General features: G+C 51.7%; 1 protein-coding gene across 2 annotated transcripts in view; it reads right to left on the minus strand.

The window, feature by feature from the left end:
- Positions 1-783: 783 nt before the first annotated feature.
- The window catches only part of PHGDH (phosphoglycerate dehydrogenase), a 34,915-nt gene continuing 18,068 nt past the window's right edge, over positions 784-17,630 (minus strand). For both annotated transcript variants that reach the window (XM_023641323.2, XM_070267123.1), the window contains exons 6-12: positions 10,059-10,191; positions 9,384-9,532; positions 7,684-7,836; positions 4,533-4,665; positions 3,171-3,301; positions 1,987-2,224; positions 784-1,105 (exon numbers count right to left, since the gene is read on the minus strand). In XM_023641323.2, the coding sequence (XP_023497091.1) occupies positions 951-1,105; positions 1,987-2,224; positions 3,171-3,301; positions 4,533-4,665; positions 7,684-7,836; positions 9,384-9,532; positions 10,059-10,191 (1,092 nt within the window). In that variant the 3' untranslated portion in view covers positions 784-950. The remainder of the gene's footprint in view (positions 1,106-1,986; positions 2,225-3,170; positions 3,302-4,532; positions 4,666-7,683; positions 7,837-9,383; positions 9,533-10,058; positions 10,192-17,630) is intronic.

Genomic DNA, 17,630 nt, shown 5'->3' on the forward strand with positions numbered 1-17,630 from the left:
TAATCCAATTAAAACTTCCTTTCTGGATCCCTAATTCATTGTGATTAATTGGCTCAGATCGCAGGGAGCAGAGCAAGCCCATTGCTCAGTATCACAACCATAGGGTGAGGGAGTGCCATTCTGTTATGTTTCATGATAATCATCTTAAAAAAATTTCAAGAGATAGACTGTCCAACCCATACTAGACTGTTTTATGAACCCACCAAATATCCTCACGCCCCATGTCTTTGCTCACGCTTCCTTCCCCTTGTGAAATCTCTCCAAACATCTCCTCGGAGACACCATCCTCAGCTCAAAGCACTTCTGCCTCTGGACCCAACAGAATTCACAGACACCTGTAGCACCTGCTTCTGGTGACCTCTGCATGCTCTGTCCCGCCTACCAGATGAAGACTTCTATGGGAGCTGTCTGGTTTTAATCCTCCTCTTAGGCAAACCACTGAGTCCAGTGCCTGGCATATAATGCTGTGCATGTTTGCTGAATTACATTTATTCATATGCATGGATATTTCCAGATGAAAGGGATCTGAAATACCACAGGAATCTGAAATACCTTGAGCTCTGCTTCTGTAAAAATGTCTCTGAATAACCTGAGATAGACAGGGGACGAATCCTCTTCAGAGCTCCCACAGCCAGGCACGCGGTTCGCCGGTCCGGATCTCCCCTCCACACACCCTACCCTCCTGCAGCCAAAACTGCAAGCCAAAATGGCTTGCCCCTTGGCTGCCTGCGGATGCCCTCTGGTGGCTCTTCAGGGTAATGATAACGCCAAGACGCTCAGAGATGTGGGGTAGGCTCTTTATTAGGTGGTCACTGCAGTACTACAGGGGTTAGGAGAGGTCTGCAGCATAAGCAGTGTCAGCCTCAGGAATGTGGATCTCCTCTCCTCTTTGATCACAGTGGGCGAGTTTCTTCAGAAAAGCCCCCGTGAGGGACTGGTGAGCCCCAAGGTTAGAAGTGGAACTGGAAAGCCTCAGTCACGTGCTGCTTCCACGCCTCCAGGCTGGGCAACAGGGAGGAGATGCCCATGACATGCCAGGGCTCCCCATCGGACACCACTGAGGTCTGGTAGGACAGCAGCTGTACTCCTGCCTCTGCCAGGAGGCCTAGCAAGTAGAAGAAACCCCTGGTTGGCACAGGGCATGGGGGAAGGAGAAGCGGGAGGCTGGCAGCGGGGTCAGAAGTCTTGGACTCCTGGGATCAAAGTGCAATGAGAGATGATGGTCTCAGAATCGAAGAGCTGAGAGAGGGAAGAACAGGGCGCCTGCCCATCTTCCCACGCTATTCCGGAGACTCTTCAGAACACCCTGACCATCAGGCAAGTCAGGGAGGGAAGATCCAGTCACAAAGAGCTAGAACAATCTCCTGACTTGTTGGCTGCCAGTTTTATCCAGACCAACAGCAAGAGAAGAAAGCAAGGGAGAAGTTCCTGGCAAGGATGGTGAAATTGGGCCCTCTGAGGTCTGTGGACACTCTCTCTGCCAAATGTGGAAGTGCTCTAAAATCCCCAGCGGCCTGGGCGCCAGGGGACTGAGGCAGGTCTAAGACGCCCACGGCTGCTGGAGGGGATGCCCTGACAGGCTTCTGTGCGATCACGCGGGCCACCAGGGCCTGCGGTCAGGAGAAGGAAGCCTGCACTCTGGCTCTGAGCTCCTTGCTATGATACGGCTCCACAGGCAGATCTAAACTGTGTGCATAACAGGGTGAGCAGCCCAGCTAATAATGGAGCCTCTGGGGTCCTACCCCTGCCACACTGTTCTACAGCCTTAGATAAGGCACCTTCCCTCTGAACTCCACATCTGCTCCCCAAATGCTCTGGAAACTGGCAAGACAGACCCTCTGTATGCTGCAGATCCAGAGATGCCCTAAGCCATGGAAAGGGACTGAAAGAGGTAAAGGTCCACACAGCCCAGTCCTAGGACAGGACCACCCCACATGCCCGCCCCTGCCTCAAGGGCACAGGCCAGCCCTACAGGCCCCTCCTTACCAATCATGGTAGGCAGCATCGCAGGGTTGGAGCCCTGAGCCCGGAACATGAGTAGAGGCAGGCCCCTGCGGAGAGGCGCTCCTGGTCTGAAGACAGCTCCGTTGAGGGCCTGCAGCACAGGTGTGGTGCCCTGGACCAAGCCCACAGCCTGGTAGGGGGCACCTGCCAGGGCCACGGTCAGGAGGCACTCCCCGCAGGCCTGCTCCCCTGGTGCAGCAGAGTTGTGGGAGGTGGTTATCTGCAGAGAGAAGGCAAGGAGGGGCAGTTATGCCCACCTCCTCCCTCAGCCTAACGGCTGATTTGTAGGGTTTCAGCCTGGCCAAGATGCTCAGCAATTCAGGGCCGGAGAAGAGGGCAAATGGACTAAGCCTGTGCCCTGAGCATGAGCTTCCTGCGACAGCCACTGCCTCCCTAACGGGAGGACAAGGAGAGATCTCCCAGGTACAGGTAAAGGCTGGGAGCAGTGGGAAGTGGGGAGGAGCATGGCGGGAGGGAGGCAGGGCTGAGAGGACCAGGATTAGCAGGCCTGCCATGGAGGTTGACCCAGCCTGGCCTTTCCTGCTCCGACTCGCTGGTTCCTGCACAGAATCAGTGGCCTGAGTGGGACATGGGAGTGGAGGGGAGAGAAGGATGGGGATGTGGGAGCTCTGCTGCCCACTGCTTCTGCCAGCTCCCACTGGCTGAGACACAGACTTTGATCTAAACAGGGAACCAGAGGAGAAGATGCCAAAGGGGAGCTGTGAGGGACAGCAGAGGCTAAGAGGAAGTGTTGCAAGCTCACAGAGTCTGCAAGCTAATCAAGAAACCGGGGGCTACAGTAAAAGAAGCACTGGATGGAGAGTCAGAGGCTGAGAGCACTGGGCTATCTCCCAGCTTCCTGCCAGCCGCAGTTTCCTCAGCTGTGAAATGGGGGTGCTGCTACCGCCTCCTGTTCACAGAGCACTTATACAGATAGCACTTTCTGAGTATGAGTTCACTCCTAGCCACGCTCAGAGGCAGGCAGTACCTCCATTTGCAGATGAAGAAATATGGCTACCTCTCACAGGGAGAGAGCACCCACAGCAGGACGCACACCCACGGCTCCCATGCCATGAGCAGGGCAGTGAGCTGCTCTGAAAACGCAGGGGGAGAAGGACGGTGCTGATGGGGGTGGGGAGGGGAGGGGAGGCGGGCGGGACGCGCACATTGAGGCCAGCCTCTTTCACCAGCAGCTTGGCGTTCACCAAGTTGACATCCGTCTGATCAGAAGTTTTTTTCAGGAGGCCGACAATGACTGCGGCGCTTAGGCAGCTCCCAGCGTCCTTCAGGGACGTCCCTGGGGACAGAGAGAAGTGACCATAAGAGGGCTGTGGAGCAGCACAGGAGCCAGCAGGAGACCACTGGCACCCAGTTCTGGGCTACAGGCTCCTTACTGCCCTGGGGCCCAACCCCAGCCTGCCTGGGCAGTCCTGCTTTGTCCAGAGTGTGGAGAGCCAGCAGGGGAGACACAATGAGAGTCCTGGCCTGGATGCCCAGGACACGCCACACCAGGCTAAGAAACTCCTCTCCAAAGCTCAGCTCCACTCCACTGCCCCCGCAAACCTGCCCCTGGCCTGGCCACCCTGGCTGCTTGCTATTCCCTGAGGGGACACTTGAAAAATGCCCTACTCCCACCCTACCTGGCACTCATGCCCTTGCCAGCCTCAGGAAATCGAAGCAGAAAGGGACAAGGGAAGCAACTGCTGCCCACTTCCTGCCTCGTTTCCTCCGGGGCCTGGGCACCCAGGCCGGCAGGGATCCCTGGCTGTGCCCTCACTGGTACTGGCGATGCTCAGGGTCCACCTGCTCCCACCCCCAATCTCTCCACAAGTGAGTAGATTCCCAACAGTCAACGGACAGACAAGCTTCTGCAGGGTAGAGGGGACTGGAGCCTCCCTGGTCTCTCAAGCACATCTACACAGGGCTGGAATGCAGCAAAGGTGAGCCCGCTCAGTCGCCAAGGGGCAGACAGAGGGCACTGCCCTCATTCCCACTCCCCGGCTGAGCAAACTCCCCCAAGGACCATCAGCTTGTCTGAGGGCCCACCTTAGTATGTCACAGAGCAGAAAACGTCCCTGCTGCCTCATCTGGCACTCCCGCCCCAACTCTCACTTAACACATGAAGATCCCACAGCTCAGAGAAGGGAAAGTCACACAGCAGGTAAGCGACAGGGTCAAAACCAGAATCAGAGGTCCTGTCACTTAATCCAGGACTCCTTCCACCAATCCCCTGCCTCTCAAGTGAAGCTCCGTCTCCTGTGGGGGTCTGTCTTGTACCCAAAACACATACATCTTAAAAATACTGCATAAACATGATTTGTGAAAATTAAGTATATTCCCCAACTTTCTGTAGCCCTCCCACTCTGTCCCTATTCAGCAGCAAGTGAGACATTCTCAGACAGAATATGGAAGCACAAAACCAGGGTCACCTCTGAGTCCCTCACTGTCTGTGACCTGCAGCAGACACACCTAGGAGGGTGCAGAGTCCATGCCCCTCTTCCCCCATCTCTGCAGTATCCCCAGCTCACCCTGTGTTACCACCTGGATGGTCCCTTTGGGGGACCCAGCCCAGGCTCGCATCAGTGCCCCCAGAGCTTCTGCCAGACCAATCCAAGCCTTGGTGTGCGGAGAGAAGACACTAGTAAGGGCCTGGGCGTTTACCTGCGGAGACAGGTGGAGCAGGGCTGAAGTCAGGAGGAGGTGGGGCAGGGCACACCTGTCCTACTTGGCTCCCCAACAAGGTCTTATTGCTGAGACTCAGCTCCACGTGCAGAGCAGAAGGCACAGGGCAACCCTTGCTTTGGGTGTCTAGGGGGGTGACAACCTCCATCAGCCACCAAGACAACAGCTCGTTCCTATAGCTGAGGAGAGCTGTAGAGCCAGAAAAGGGCAGAAAAGGTTAAGACCATTGCAATTTGCCATAAGGGAGGAAAAAAGGCATTTTCCCCCTCCCTGGACTATGCCAGCCCCAGCCCTCCACAAGAGACTTCTTTTTCCTGGGCTGGGGAAGGATCTGGACAGCATAGGGAGGTGGGTCTTTGACATAAGATGTATGGGGAGTCATGGATCACTTGGACATAAAGTGGCAGGTCTCTACGGGATGGCATTCCTAATTTCTCTTCATTTTTATTGTCTATCTTGATAAAAAAAAATCTGAGTGTTTCACTGTCACTAAACACTTTGACCAAATATCACAATTTATAAAGCTGGATTTATATACTTTTGGTGATCCTATCATACTTCAAACGTTGGCCCCTGTGAAGTCCACCACAGGAATGCTGGGCAGTTGAAGGAGACAGAAGCTACAAATCCTTCTAAAGTTCTAAGTCTAGGTCTGGCCGGCTAGACTCCCACTTCTTTTGTAGGCAACCTGCAAAGGGAACCATCTAAGAAGGATTTCATTAGAAATCTGGGGTTTGATGCAAATCAAACAGACGGCTACAAGATGCAAAAAAAAGAAAGCATGGTTCTTCCATTCCTGTTTTCATAAAGACATAACTGGCAGAGAATTAAAGAGAGTGTCATGATGTTGGGGACAACCAAGAAGGCAGGGCTTCCCCCCAGAGCCTCTGTGTGGGCAGCGGCCTGGTGAGAGGGCCCCTCCCTCTCCAAGGGGCTCAGAAAGGAAGAGGTGGTCGGGAGCGGACAAGAGAAGGCCAGCTGCTGGGAGCAGAGCTGAAGTGCCACACAACAACTGGCTGGGCGAGAGCCTGAGGAAGAAAAGTGCAAGAAAAGTAAGCAACCAAGAAGCCCCAGAGGGCAGACATCAGGCTGTGTTTCGGTCCTCTGTGCGGGCACAGCCCAACCCCAGGGAGGGGCTGGTCGCAGGTCTGCAGAACAAAAGGAGGGTACTCAATCTTCTCTAGAAGACGAGAGGGAGGGCTCCAGGAAGAGCTGGGTGCCTCTGGGCACCAACCTGACCCTAAGGTTACTTGTGTGTCAAAGGTTAGAACAGAATCAAACTGGAGAGGATGCAGAAAAGAATTAGGGAGAGAGATATTTCCCACGTGATAAAAATGTCTTTATTTCCGAATGCTTACGCTAAGACCATCAGTGGCTTTGTGTGGAGAGTTAAATTTGCCTAAGTTTATTTTGACGAAGAGATTTTACCTCTTAAGTAAGACGGGGAGATTTTATGGTTCCATTTGATGGAGGTGGTGTTAAGGAGTCCGCTTCATGAAAGGGCCTGGAATGCCACTGCTACCTAATGACAATGTGAGTAACTTGCAAAGGATGCAACAGTGAGGGCAGAAACCCGCCTTGTGAAAAGGGAGAAGGGAAAAGCCAAGCCTGGATTGCAGCTCAAACCTCAGCCTGGGTCCCAATCAGCATCACTTCCTGGGAGGAAGGAACCCGCTAAGAGGCCTACGACGCGCACAAGGAATGAGAAAGCGTGCCCTGTCCTGAAGAGCCAACAGACACAGTAAAGAGAGAGAGGTGCAGACACAAACAGACCAAGTGTTTCTGTGACCCCTACGTGTGGCCGTCACCAGCCTCTGCAGTCCTGCTTATTACACCTGTGAGGGGTCCCCCTACAGGGCAGTAGCTGGCTCCTTTACTTTCTCAGGATGTAGACGGCAAGGGGGCCTAGAGAGCTGGGCTCTCACACCAGGCTGGCAGGGCTGGACAGAGCATCCTGTGATTTTCCTGCCATAGTCTGTCCTTAGCAGTGAACACTCCTGTGCTGAGGGTCGGGAACCACCGCCTAGCCCCCGCCAACCCTCATTCAGTCAACACCGAGGTATTGATTACATGCTCTGGGCAGAGCCGCATGAGCCACAGAAAAGCTTCCATACTGGTTTTTTGCCTTCAGAGAAACTAGAACTTAGTTAAGGAGAAAAGATAGAAACTCAAGAAACCTTAATAGCAAGAGAATGTGGTTCATTGTGAAAAGATTGAGATGGAGGTGGAAAGGCCAAGCAAGTCTTTGTGAAGGGGTGGCGAGCCCTTGGAGAAGAGTTGTGCCTTCCTTACTCATATCTGTGTGCCCAAAGGGCCATGAGTGTCTGGTACCCAACAGAGTTTAAGTAACATCCAAAGACTAGATGAGTGAGACAGGACTTGAAGTCTAACAGGTTAGGCTTGGAGGAGAAATACATGCCACGAAGTGCCCAGTGTGAGCAAAGATAAGACGTGGGGACATTAAGCCCTAATTTGGGAAAAGTAAGGGGGCCAGCTGGCATGGAGTGTTCATAATGGGTGGTAGGGGCGCAGGTTGTCAGGACAGGGCAAGTCCCTGCCCAGGGTTCTAAGATGGACACGATGAAGGGAGTGCTAGGAGGAGCTTATGAGGTGAGTATGCCCTAATGGGGCTCCCACCCCCAGCGTCCAGCAGTCACCCCAGCCACACTCCTTCATTCCCAGGGAATGTGGAGAACAAAGGAGCCTTTCTCCAGAGGCTGGGCCCCGCGAAGAGCCAGTCTCTGCAGCAAGGATACAATATAACAGGCTAAGCTGGCTCCCTGTGCCAGGCCTTGGCTACCAAGGCTAGAGATAGGGACGCTCCTGCCTCCCACCCAGAGGCCTGGCTCCAGTGGAGTCCCTTATCTTCTGCTCCCATGACTGAATCTGGTCATCACACCACCATTCACCCCGGTGTCACCGTTTCCATCAACAGGACGCCCTCCTCCCGCTCCTCACTCTGCCTTCCAGGCCCCAGCCCCACATGGTGATACTTACAACCCCCGCTAGAGACTTCCCCTTCACCATGTCCACGAACTGGATGGCGATTTCCTCCCCGCAGCGGCTCTGGGCCTCCTTGGTGCTGGCGCCCAGGTGGGGGCAGCTGATGACGTTCTCGTGGTCCACCAAGGCTCGGTCCCGCGGTGGTTCCTACCCAGAAAGAGACACCTCTTGGTTGGCTGCTATGGACTGCCTCAGGGTGTGAGGAGGGGGTGGGGGGGAAGGCAGGAGTGACACTGCCTTCTGCTTCTGTTTTGTCAAGGTGGGCACTGGACTCCATAATGGCTTCCTCATGAATGTTTCACCACAGCAGAGTGGGCAGAGCTGTAGGCCAGATTCAAATCTCAGCTCTACCACTCACACGCCTTTGGGGCAAATGTCCATCTCTCTGAGCCTCAGTTTCACTATCTATAAAATGGGTTCATACTACCCTCCTCATGCCGTTTTGTGGAGACAATACTCCAGTAACACAGGAGTTTCTCCACCAGTGGTAGGAATTGTTGCTGTTAGTGGTTTTTCCCTGAAACTATCAGCTCTGCATCCATGCAGCACGTCCCCTCAGGTCTTAGCACAGTGTCATGCTCCTCACGGGCACTCCACACGGTGGCTCTCACCAAGGCTGGCAGGCCACCTGGTCACCTCTACCGCCCCCCAGTATCCCTCCCACCCCTTCTGCTCGCTAAGCACACTGTGCTGCCCTTGGGAATGTTACTTAGGCCTCTTCTCTTCTGGTTATTGTCCCCAGGGCTCTGTCGGCTCTTACTGGATTTGGGCTACGTAGACCTACGGCTGCCGGTCAGAAGGCCGAGCAGAGCAAGGGAGGTGCTGTCTTAGGGAGATGGCAATACAGGAAGGGCCAGGCACACCCTGCCTTCCAGGAGCTTACAATTAGTTGAGAAAGATGACCAGGAATACAAACCCTGGGCAGGGAAAGATAGTGAGTACTATGGGGCTCAGAGAAGGCCAAGGACTTGCCAAGGCCGCTCAGCTCATAACCAGCAAACCCCCACTGCCTGATCCAGAGCCCATGCTCTTTCCCGTGGATTTCTGATGCTGGGGTCAGGATTTTTAAGAGAGGCTGACAGGATTCAAGTGGAAACACACTCTTCATCTTTCCATCTGGTCTAAGTGTGGGGTGGGGGGAGTGGGGGAGCAGAGCTTGAGTCTCTCACTCCTGCAGAGAGACCTAAGGAGAGTGGCCCTCCCTGGGGACCCAGGGAATGCTACTAACAATTATCCTTGGGCTTTCTTCCCTCCCAGGGAAGAGACGAAAGGAAAGCCTGTGGACACTGGGTGAACTTTCTTCTTGGCAATGGGAATCATTTCATCAGAGACCTGCATCTGTACATTAAACCCTTCTCTCCCTGCCCCAAATCCTCCACCTCAGAACTAATTTGCTGCTCTGTCTTCCCTGAAGTGATCAACACAGCAGCAGTCGAGGGGCCTGAGACCAGGAATTGGGTCCTAGTTAAAATCTTGGTTTTGCAGAAGACAACATGGCTGCCTCTGTACCAACCTCTGCAAGGGCTCCTCGAACCACAAAGGGTTATTTTTGGCAACACAATTTCTCCCACTTACCATGGACACTAGAGACAGTAAACCGAAGGCCTTTGTCCATGCTGGGCATTCCCCACCCTGAGCCCCTCTGTCTCTCACCTCTCCCCTTCTCCACTGTCGGCCGGTTGCCAGGCACTTACTTCCGTGAACACGTCCAGCGCGGCTCCAGCACACTGACCCGACTGCAGGGCCCGGAGCAGGGCGCCTTCGTCCACAATCCCGCCCCGAGCACAGTTCACCACGCGCACCCCCTTCTTGCACTGGGCAAAAGTGCTGTCATTCAGCAAACCTGGAAGAGAGGGAAGAGCTCTCCTGAGGCGACAGTGCCCGGGATGCCAGGGGCCCGGCACAGGCTCTGGGGGCCCTCCCCTGACCCCACACCAGCTCTTTCCCCATAGGCCTCCTTCCTGAGGGACAACAGCCTTGCTGGTCTCACCTCTCCCTTCCCAGATGTTCTGTTCTGGATTTGGACCAGACTCAGCTTAGAAACATACTAGAAGTCCCTGCGATATCAGTGCTTCATGTGGGTCCCAGAATCAGATAGGCCTGTGGTGGCCCTAGAAAGTATCCCCAGGGTCACTGGTTGGACACGTTGACCCTGCTCACCCAGACACCCCGTGCACTTTCAGCCAGCTCCCCCCTCCTCTGTCTGATCCAAGGCCATCGAACAAAGCCTCACTATGCTCATGCTCGAGGGCCCTGGGCAGGGCCCTCCCCATAGCTAGTCACCGGCATCTACAGAAGGCCCAGACTGAGGACACACCCAATCTGATCTGTGGCTTCTGTGGCCAACCACAAGGTAGGGACACACCCACCTGTGGTGGAGGGCAGGAGAGGTGTGTGCACAGTGATGAAATCACAGAGAGGCCAGATCTCCTCCAGGGGCAGCTGCTGAACGCCGAAGGAGGCCGAAACCTCTGGCGAAATGATAGGGTCGTACCCCACAGTCTGGTCAGAAGCGAGAGAGAGGGAGTAAATGTCATTATTACTTATTAGTATTATTAATAATGGCAACCACGTATTGAGTATTTACCATATACCAAGCATTATTGCTATACCTTTCCGAACACCAGTTTACTTCTCACAATATAAGGGGGTTGTCCAAGCCTGGTCACTGGGGAAGGGGTGAAACCCCAGTGCTGACACACCAGTGACAGAGTGTGGTCCTCTTTCATGAAATTGCTTTCGATAAGGCTTAAAATGCATCCAGTCCTGGAAGGCATAACTTGGTGACTCATCACACAGAGGTGTAAATGATAACAGCAGATCCTTTCCACAAGGCAGGTTTGACTAGAGTGGGGACCAAGGACACTGAGAGGAGGAAAATGAAATATGAAGGCACTGTAGATGAGAAGGACCCAGAAAGAACCTTGGTCTGGGCCGGCTGGCGGAGGGGTGCCCAGAAGGACCTCCATGAGGTTGCTGAGAAGGAAGAAAGGTTGACCTAGGAGACAGGGGCAGGCAGGAAGCCCAAGGATATAAACTTCATCAACCTCATGAAACTGGCCAAAGGTCACTGGATATTGGTGATGGGAAGAGGAAAGCTGGAGAAGACAAAGCTCAGAAGAAGGAAGAAAGGATGTGTAGTCATAGTTAATCATGGCGAACATTTATTTAGCATTTACTGGATGTCAGATGCTTTCATCTACCTCATACCTGATGGGTTAGGAACTATTATTTCCCCATTTTACAGATGAGGAAACTAAGGCACGGAGATTAAATGACTTAGCCAAGGTCACACAGCTGGCAAGTGGTAGGGCTGGGACACAAACCATTGTTGATTCCAGAGCCTGCAGTCCTAGTGTCCAGCCTCTAATGAGGAGGGAAGTGGGGAGGCCCACAGACCCACTTGAGGAAACGGGGTTGGAGTGAGATGAAAACTTCTCCTCTCCTACATCAGAAACAGTCTTAGGTGCCAGTCACGCATCTCTCAAGGGCAATGCTTTAAAGGTTACTGAGCCAGCGCAAGCAGCTGGGAAGAGTCTTCAACCAGGCACGAAGCGTCTCTCTTGCAACAGCAAAGACTTATCCACTTCCTGCCCAGTCCACCCAGGAGGCCTTCCCAGGGCTCTCTCCATGAGCTCGACCCATGTTGGCAGCACTGACTTGGGGAAAAGAGGGGTGGGAGCCACGAGAATCTCAAAGGCATCAATGTCCTCAAGAAGGCATGGCAGCCAACTGAGCTGGATGGGCCTGCAGGACCCAAGATATGACACTGAACCAGGAGGCTGGACCTGAGTCCTGCCTTTGTCACTGTCAAGGTCAACTGTGTGTCAAGGTACGAGTCAGTGCCCTGTGCACTTCAACCCTAAGTAAAGGAGCTAGTTGAATGATCTCAAAGTCATCTCCAGCTAGAACATTCAACAATTCAATATTCCTTGAAAAGAAAGTTCCCTCAACCCTGAGAGGAGAATGTTCAGACTTGGCCCAGGATTCAACAAAAACAAACAGAAAGGGGCCAGCCCCAGAGGCCTAGTGGTTAAGTTCGACACACTCTGCCTCGGCAGCCCAGGTTCAGTTCCCAGGCATAGACCTACACCACCCATGGCCACGCTGTAGCAGCAACCCACATACAAAATAGAGGAATACTGGCAACAGATGTTAGCTCAGGGGGAACCTTTCGCAGCAAAAAATAAATAAATAAAAAAACACAAAGAACATAAAGCATAATATTTCAACAGTGGTTATCTCTGAGCGGTGGAATTTGTTTTACTCCTTTACACTTTCCTATGCTTTTCAACTTTTCACCACTGATCATGAATTTCTTTTGAAATTAGGGAAATACAAAAGTTGTTTTAGAAAATAATGGCAAAGAAGACTTCTGTATCAAATTCAGCACTTCCAGAGAAGAAACTGAAAATGGTTATGAATGAGGTATAGCTTTTGGATCACATTTTTCAGCATCAGCTTTATGGAGCACGGAAAGGCAAGTGGGCCCCACCCCAAACATCAGTGGAGGTTTTGGGGAAAGAGGCTGCCTCCCCCATGCCCTAGGGGATCACAAGCTCATGACCACTGCAGGCCCACATGGCTGCTCCCCTCAGATACAACCTACTCACCTCTCAGCGGGGAGAATGAAATGTCCAGGGGAGGAGACAGGATCCCTGCCCTTGTTCTCACACGTCTTCTTTGTCTGCTGGCTCTGAGGCTAGCTAGAATAATGGCCCTGTTCATCTCTAATCCAGATGTACTTTTTATCGTGTGGAGTGGGGAGAGGACGAGAACACCTATGGAGGTCACAAAGCTGAGTTTCATGGAGCGAGTTCATACAACTGTATCGCCTCTGGGCTCTCAGGAGCCAAGAAACAGTGTGGGGCTGCCGGGAGGGAGGGTCCATGGGCTGAGCCTGGCCCAGTGCCCCTAGTGCAGGTGCCTAGGCTAAAGGGAGCAGATAGGGAGAGTGGGAGATAAGCATCTTCCACAGTGGTCAACAGGCCCTGACTCAGCTTCTTTCAGAGAGACAGTATCTCACGCAACTGCAGATAACTCAGGGAAAAAAAATCAGGCTGAGAAAAGCCCTGTTCTCATTTTTCACTCTAGATACCCAGGGCAGACAGGAGCTGACCTCAGCTCAGGGTTGGGGTTCTTACATCAGGAGACCATGTTGGGGGGAGTAGAAATGGTGACACTGGGCCCAGGAGACACATGCCTGAGTAGGGTCCTGATGTGTCCTGCAAAGGGTCAGATGTCCTAACATGCAAAAGTTGGAGCAATTCCGCGTCCACATCACTGGAACACTATTCCTGGAGAGGAGCCCTAGGGAGACGCATAAAGGGATTCCCCACCTCAAACCCAGCCCCAGACAGACTCCTGATGCTGGGGCAGCAGAGGAAGCCCAGCTTTTCAAGCGGTGTTCCAGGGCGACCACCTAGCTGGTGTCATAGAAGGCAGCCTCAAGAGGGTGACCGTCCTGCTCCAGGGCCCTCTTGGCTTAGCAGTGGATGGAGGAGCACAAGGTCAAGGTTAAGGGGCTCTAACAAAGGAACCGAAGGGTCACACTCTTTCTCTACCCCAAAGCCAAATTCTTGAGGTTAGCACTGGAATTCTCTCCCCCTCACACAAGGAAGTCTCACAAGAAAACCCAAAATAAAAACTGGTCACAGCTGCAGGGGTGAAGGCCCAGAGCCCCACCTGCTGTCTCCCTGGGCCCCCTCCCCATGTACCTATGGAACCTTTCTAGAACCTAAGGTTCTGGAAAGAACTTGAAAAGCACTGCTCTAGTAGGATTTCCAGTTACCAGACTGAGATAGGAGCTGCCTATGCTGAAGAGCTTTTGTTCCAAGAAAGGCCAGTACAGTGATACAGCACAGGAACTGTTTAACAAACACGGATCAGGAATGAAGACAGCGGCAGTGGTGCAGGGCAAAGGGCACCAGATTGGAAGTCAGGAGACCTGGAGTCTGAGCTGGACTCAACCACTTATTAGTCCTATTATCTTGAGCTTTATCTGTAAAACTGGGATAATAATATTGACCCTACAGGGTCATTGTGAGCACACTATCTGGCACAGCGGACCTCAGTAAACATTAGTTGGACCCAAAACAATCTGTGACAACTGGTGTCTCAGGTTCAATGTCCATCCCTCTGGGCTAACATCAGATTCATCACAACACTGGCCACAAAGAAACTGTTAAGAGATGCTGATCTGCTCCTCACAGAAAACCTTGATGAGAAAGCACAAGGCTCAGCTCCTGGCTGGCTTGGGCCTCTTAACACATTCTAGGGGACCTGCCACCATGAATGAGTTGTATCTCTGAAGTTACAACCTGCTATTTGGCAACACCATTGAGAAAAATCTTCTAGCAGAAAGATTAGAGAGCATAAGACCTGGAAGACTCAGACCACCAGCAGGCTGCAGGCTGCCAGAATTATCCTGAAACCACGTCTGCACCATACGGCTCAGAGCAAGGCAGCAGCTGCTCTAAGGTGGCAAACCAAGGCTCCTCCGGGCCTGTGCTGGTTGAGGGTGGCAGCATAGGTGGGCTCTCCCCCAACCACACACACCAGGTGGTATTGGGAAGCCACCTGGCTAAGCTCCTTGGCAGAGCTAAGGTCTAGGATATCCCCCTTCCCTGAGTGACCAGACAGTGACAAAGAAAGAAAAGGAAAGGGGTCGTCCATCCCCAACATCTGAGCACAAGATGGTCTCTCCCTACAACTCCTGTGATATGAAGGGGAAGCTCTGAAATCATGATACTCTGGAAGGAGTCAGATGTTGTCATCCACTAACAGCCTAATCAATGATTAATGGCCTGGGTGACAGATCAGGGCAGAGGTTAAGACCCCAGGTGCCAGGGAGAGAAGGGGATGATGAAGATAACCTTCACATGCATTGCAGTGCTGCCCCAGCCAACCCGACCACAACTACTCAAAGTGTCCCCCTGCCTCCTGGCCTACTCTACGTCTTTAATTACAGTATTCTCCTAAGCTCCTGTAACAAGCCACAGTCCTTAACAATTTTACACCATTTCCTACAACTGCACAGTGAACTCACTGCTAACAACCATTTCAGAGATAAAGAAACTGGCAGCCCATGAGGTGATGGGTGCTCAAAATTGTCAGGGCTTTAAAGGGCGTCTGCTTCTACCTCCATCATGCTCACATGTTGGCCGAGTGTTATCCAGTCTTGCATGTGTATCTGCAGTGATGGGAGACTCGCTCTCTCCTGAGACCACCCATTCCATCTGGGGCCAGATCTATCTGTAGATCTGTCCCCTCTGACTTGCACCTGCTGGTCCTCCCTGGATCCACTCCTTAAAGAGCATGACTCTTCTAGAGGACTGCCCTTTAGCTATGTGAAGGCCCCTACTATGACTCCCAAGTCTTGACTGGGCTCAGTGACCCCAGTGCCTTCAACCTTAGGAAGCACAGATGAGCCCCTCACCATCACCTTCTACCTCCAGAGCTTCTAGTCTTGTAAAGCATGGAGCCCTCGACTGCTCACAATACTCACAGGGGGTCTGACCAATACAGAGCATGAGGAATGTCACCTCTCTTGCTCTGGAAGCCAAACTTCTTTTATTGCTACCAAAAGTTACATTACCTTTTCTATCAGCCATGCCACTGTTAACCACACTGTGCTATTGTCAACCAAAGGTCTCCTCCCCTAGAAAGCTTTTTATAAATACCTCTACATCCAATGCCTGTTTAGTTGTCTTGGGGGCTCATATGCAGGGTGCTGACATGTATTCTAGCTAAATTTCCTGTCAGGGTGCCCAAGATTCTAGCTTTCCTATATCTCTTAGGACTTGATTCTGCACACTTAAGTATTAGCCACCTCTCCCTGCTTCCTGGTATCCACAAATGACACATCATGCAGGCTGCTGATGAGAATGGTGGACAAGGCAGAGCCCTACACTCTCCTGGACAATCTCCCTCCAGTTTGAGACGGATCCATCCTTCAACCATTTACTAAACCCTGAGCGCCAAGCACACAATCTCCATCTTAATCCCAAGGGTATCATGAAAGACCTCACCAATGTCTTGCTAAAGTCCACATTTGCAAAAAATCGAAATGTCCATAAGTGAGAGAATGGCCAAATGAAAAGCAATTTATCCATAAAACAGAATTCCACGCAACAGTTTAAAAATATGATAAATTTATTTATTCCAAGTCATACATTCTTATCGTAACAACACAGCCAATATTCTGTTCTCTATAGAGTCCCCTATAGGCAAGGAACTATATGTATTGCATGTAAACACAAAAAAAAGTCTGCGATGACAACATCAAACTGATGTCACCTCTGAGGAGACTAGGATTGGGATGATAGTCAGAGACCCTTACCTACATTTCCATTTTTATGAGAATGCATTCACTTACTACACAATTAAAATATAATTTCAAATAGTCCAGGTATACAACATCTAGGGATTTCCATAATCTACCAGTTTAATATCACGTTCCAAAGATACAGCAAGGCCAGTTTAAGACAACTTGTGTTTAGCAAACTCTGATCATTGTTTCCTGTCTGGATGATGATAAACTATCTCCTTCGCAATTTGTTCAAGAATCTTCCTTCCTTGCCCTTTAGAAAATCTTGCTCTCCACGACTGCTCAAACATCAAGTGAGGTTTGGATGATACAAGTCGGTAATCTCTCTGCCCAGAGACAAAATTCATGTGGACGCAGAAATGCTTTGGGGAGTTCAGTTACAGTGAGCAGCTGAGCATGTAGAGAGGCCACTTCGGCCACTCCAGAATGACCAGAGCCAGGCAGCTCCTGGGCTGATGGGCGAGGAGAGCGAGGACATTCCAAGGCATATTTCACGTGTTACAAACAGCATGTCCCATGTAGCGAAGCAGCTACATGCTGCAACATAAAAGCACCGCCCCCTCAAAGCCATGCTTGGAATAAAACATTTGGGGTGTCGTGCAAGGTATGCCCAGAGACACAGATTAACAATCATGAGCAGGTTCTAGAACTCTCTTCGAATCAACTACCTGTCTGAGGGGTGTCAGTCACCTCCAGTGCTGATGCTCAAGGTCCTACATCTCTCTGTGCCTCTCGGAAGCAGACCTGGGCCGAAGTGGAGTAGCTGAGTGGTGCCAGACGAACAGAGAAACTCACTAATCACTTCAATTATTCAGGAAATGAGGTAGAGTTTTTTGTGTGGGTCAAGTCACTGCCAAAGTCTCAAGTTCTTGACAATGACTGTTCCTGAGCTAGAAGAGTCCCACGTACCGTGGCACCATGGGCAGGGGGAGTGAACAGAATGGAAAGGCCACTGGGCCTGGCAACCTGCCCCCAAGCCACGGTATCATCAATGAAATGCTCACCTGTTTGGCTACATGCTTTCTGAGTTTTACTTAACATCTGACCCCTGCTTTTAGACAATCAGAATTCTGCATGAGCTAAATCTTTACCTTGAGCCCTCAGAAAAGAGGAGGGAGAAGAAAGTGCTCTTTGTAGCTTATGGCACCCTGCCACCCCTGCACAGAAGGGCATGGCTCTGGTTGGTTCTCATGATCAGCGGATCCTGCTGGGCCACACCCACCTCTCTCAGAGATCTAGAAAAAGGTAGCTGCTCTTCCCAGTGCTGAGGCTTATGATGTCTGGCTGACTTAAATAAATATTGTGGGAGAGGAAGAAGGAGGGAGATGTTCAATGTGGTATAAGGGGATGCCCACCTGGGTTCTTGTCTACCATCCATTTGCTGTGAGCCCTTAGCAAAAATTTACCAAGTCCAGAGGTCAATATAAAATTAAAGGTTAATCTTAATTAATAAGGTCCCTTCTAGCTCTGTGAAGGTGGGAGGGACAGACAGAAAAGGAGGGAGCAAAGGAGAAAGGGAAAATTCCATAGCGCTCTCTGTAAATTTTTCCAGACCTGAAATGATCTGATTTTCAAAACTATTTTCCTTAATATTTAACTAAAGCCTTCCTGG

The sequence above is a fragment of the Equus caballus genome, chromosome 5 (assembly GCF_041296265.1).
Source record: "Equus caballus isolate H_3958 breed thoroughbred chromosome 5, TB-T2T, whole genome shotgun sequence".
NCBI classification, from domain to species: Eukaryota; Metazoa; Chordata; class Mammalia; order Perissodactyla; family Equidae; genus Equus; species Equus caballus.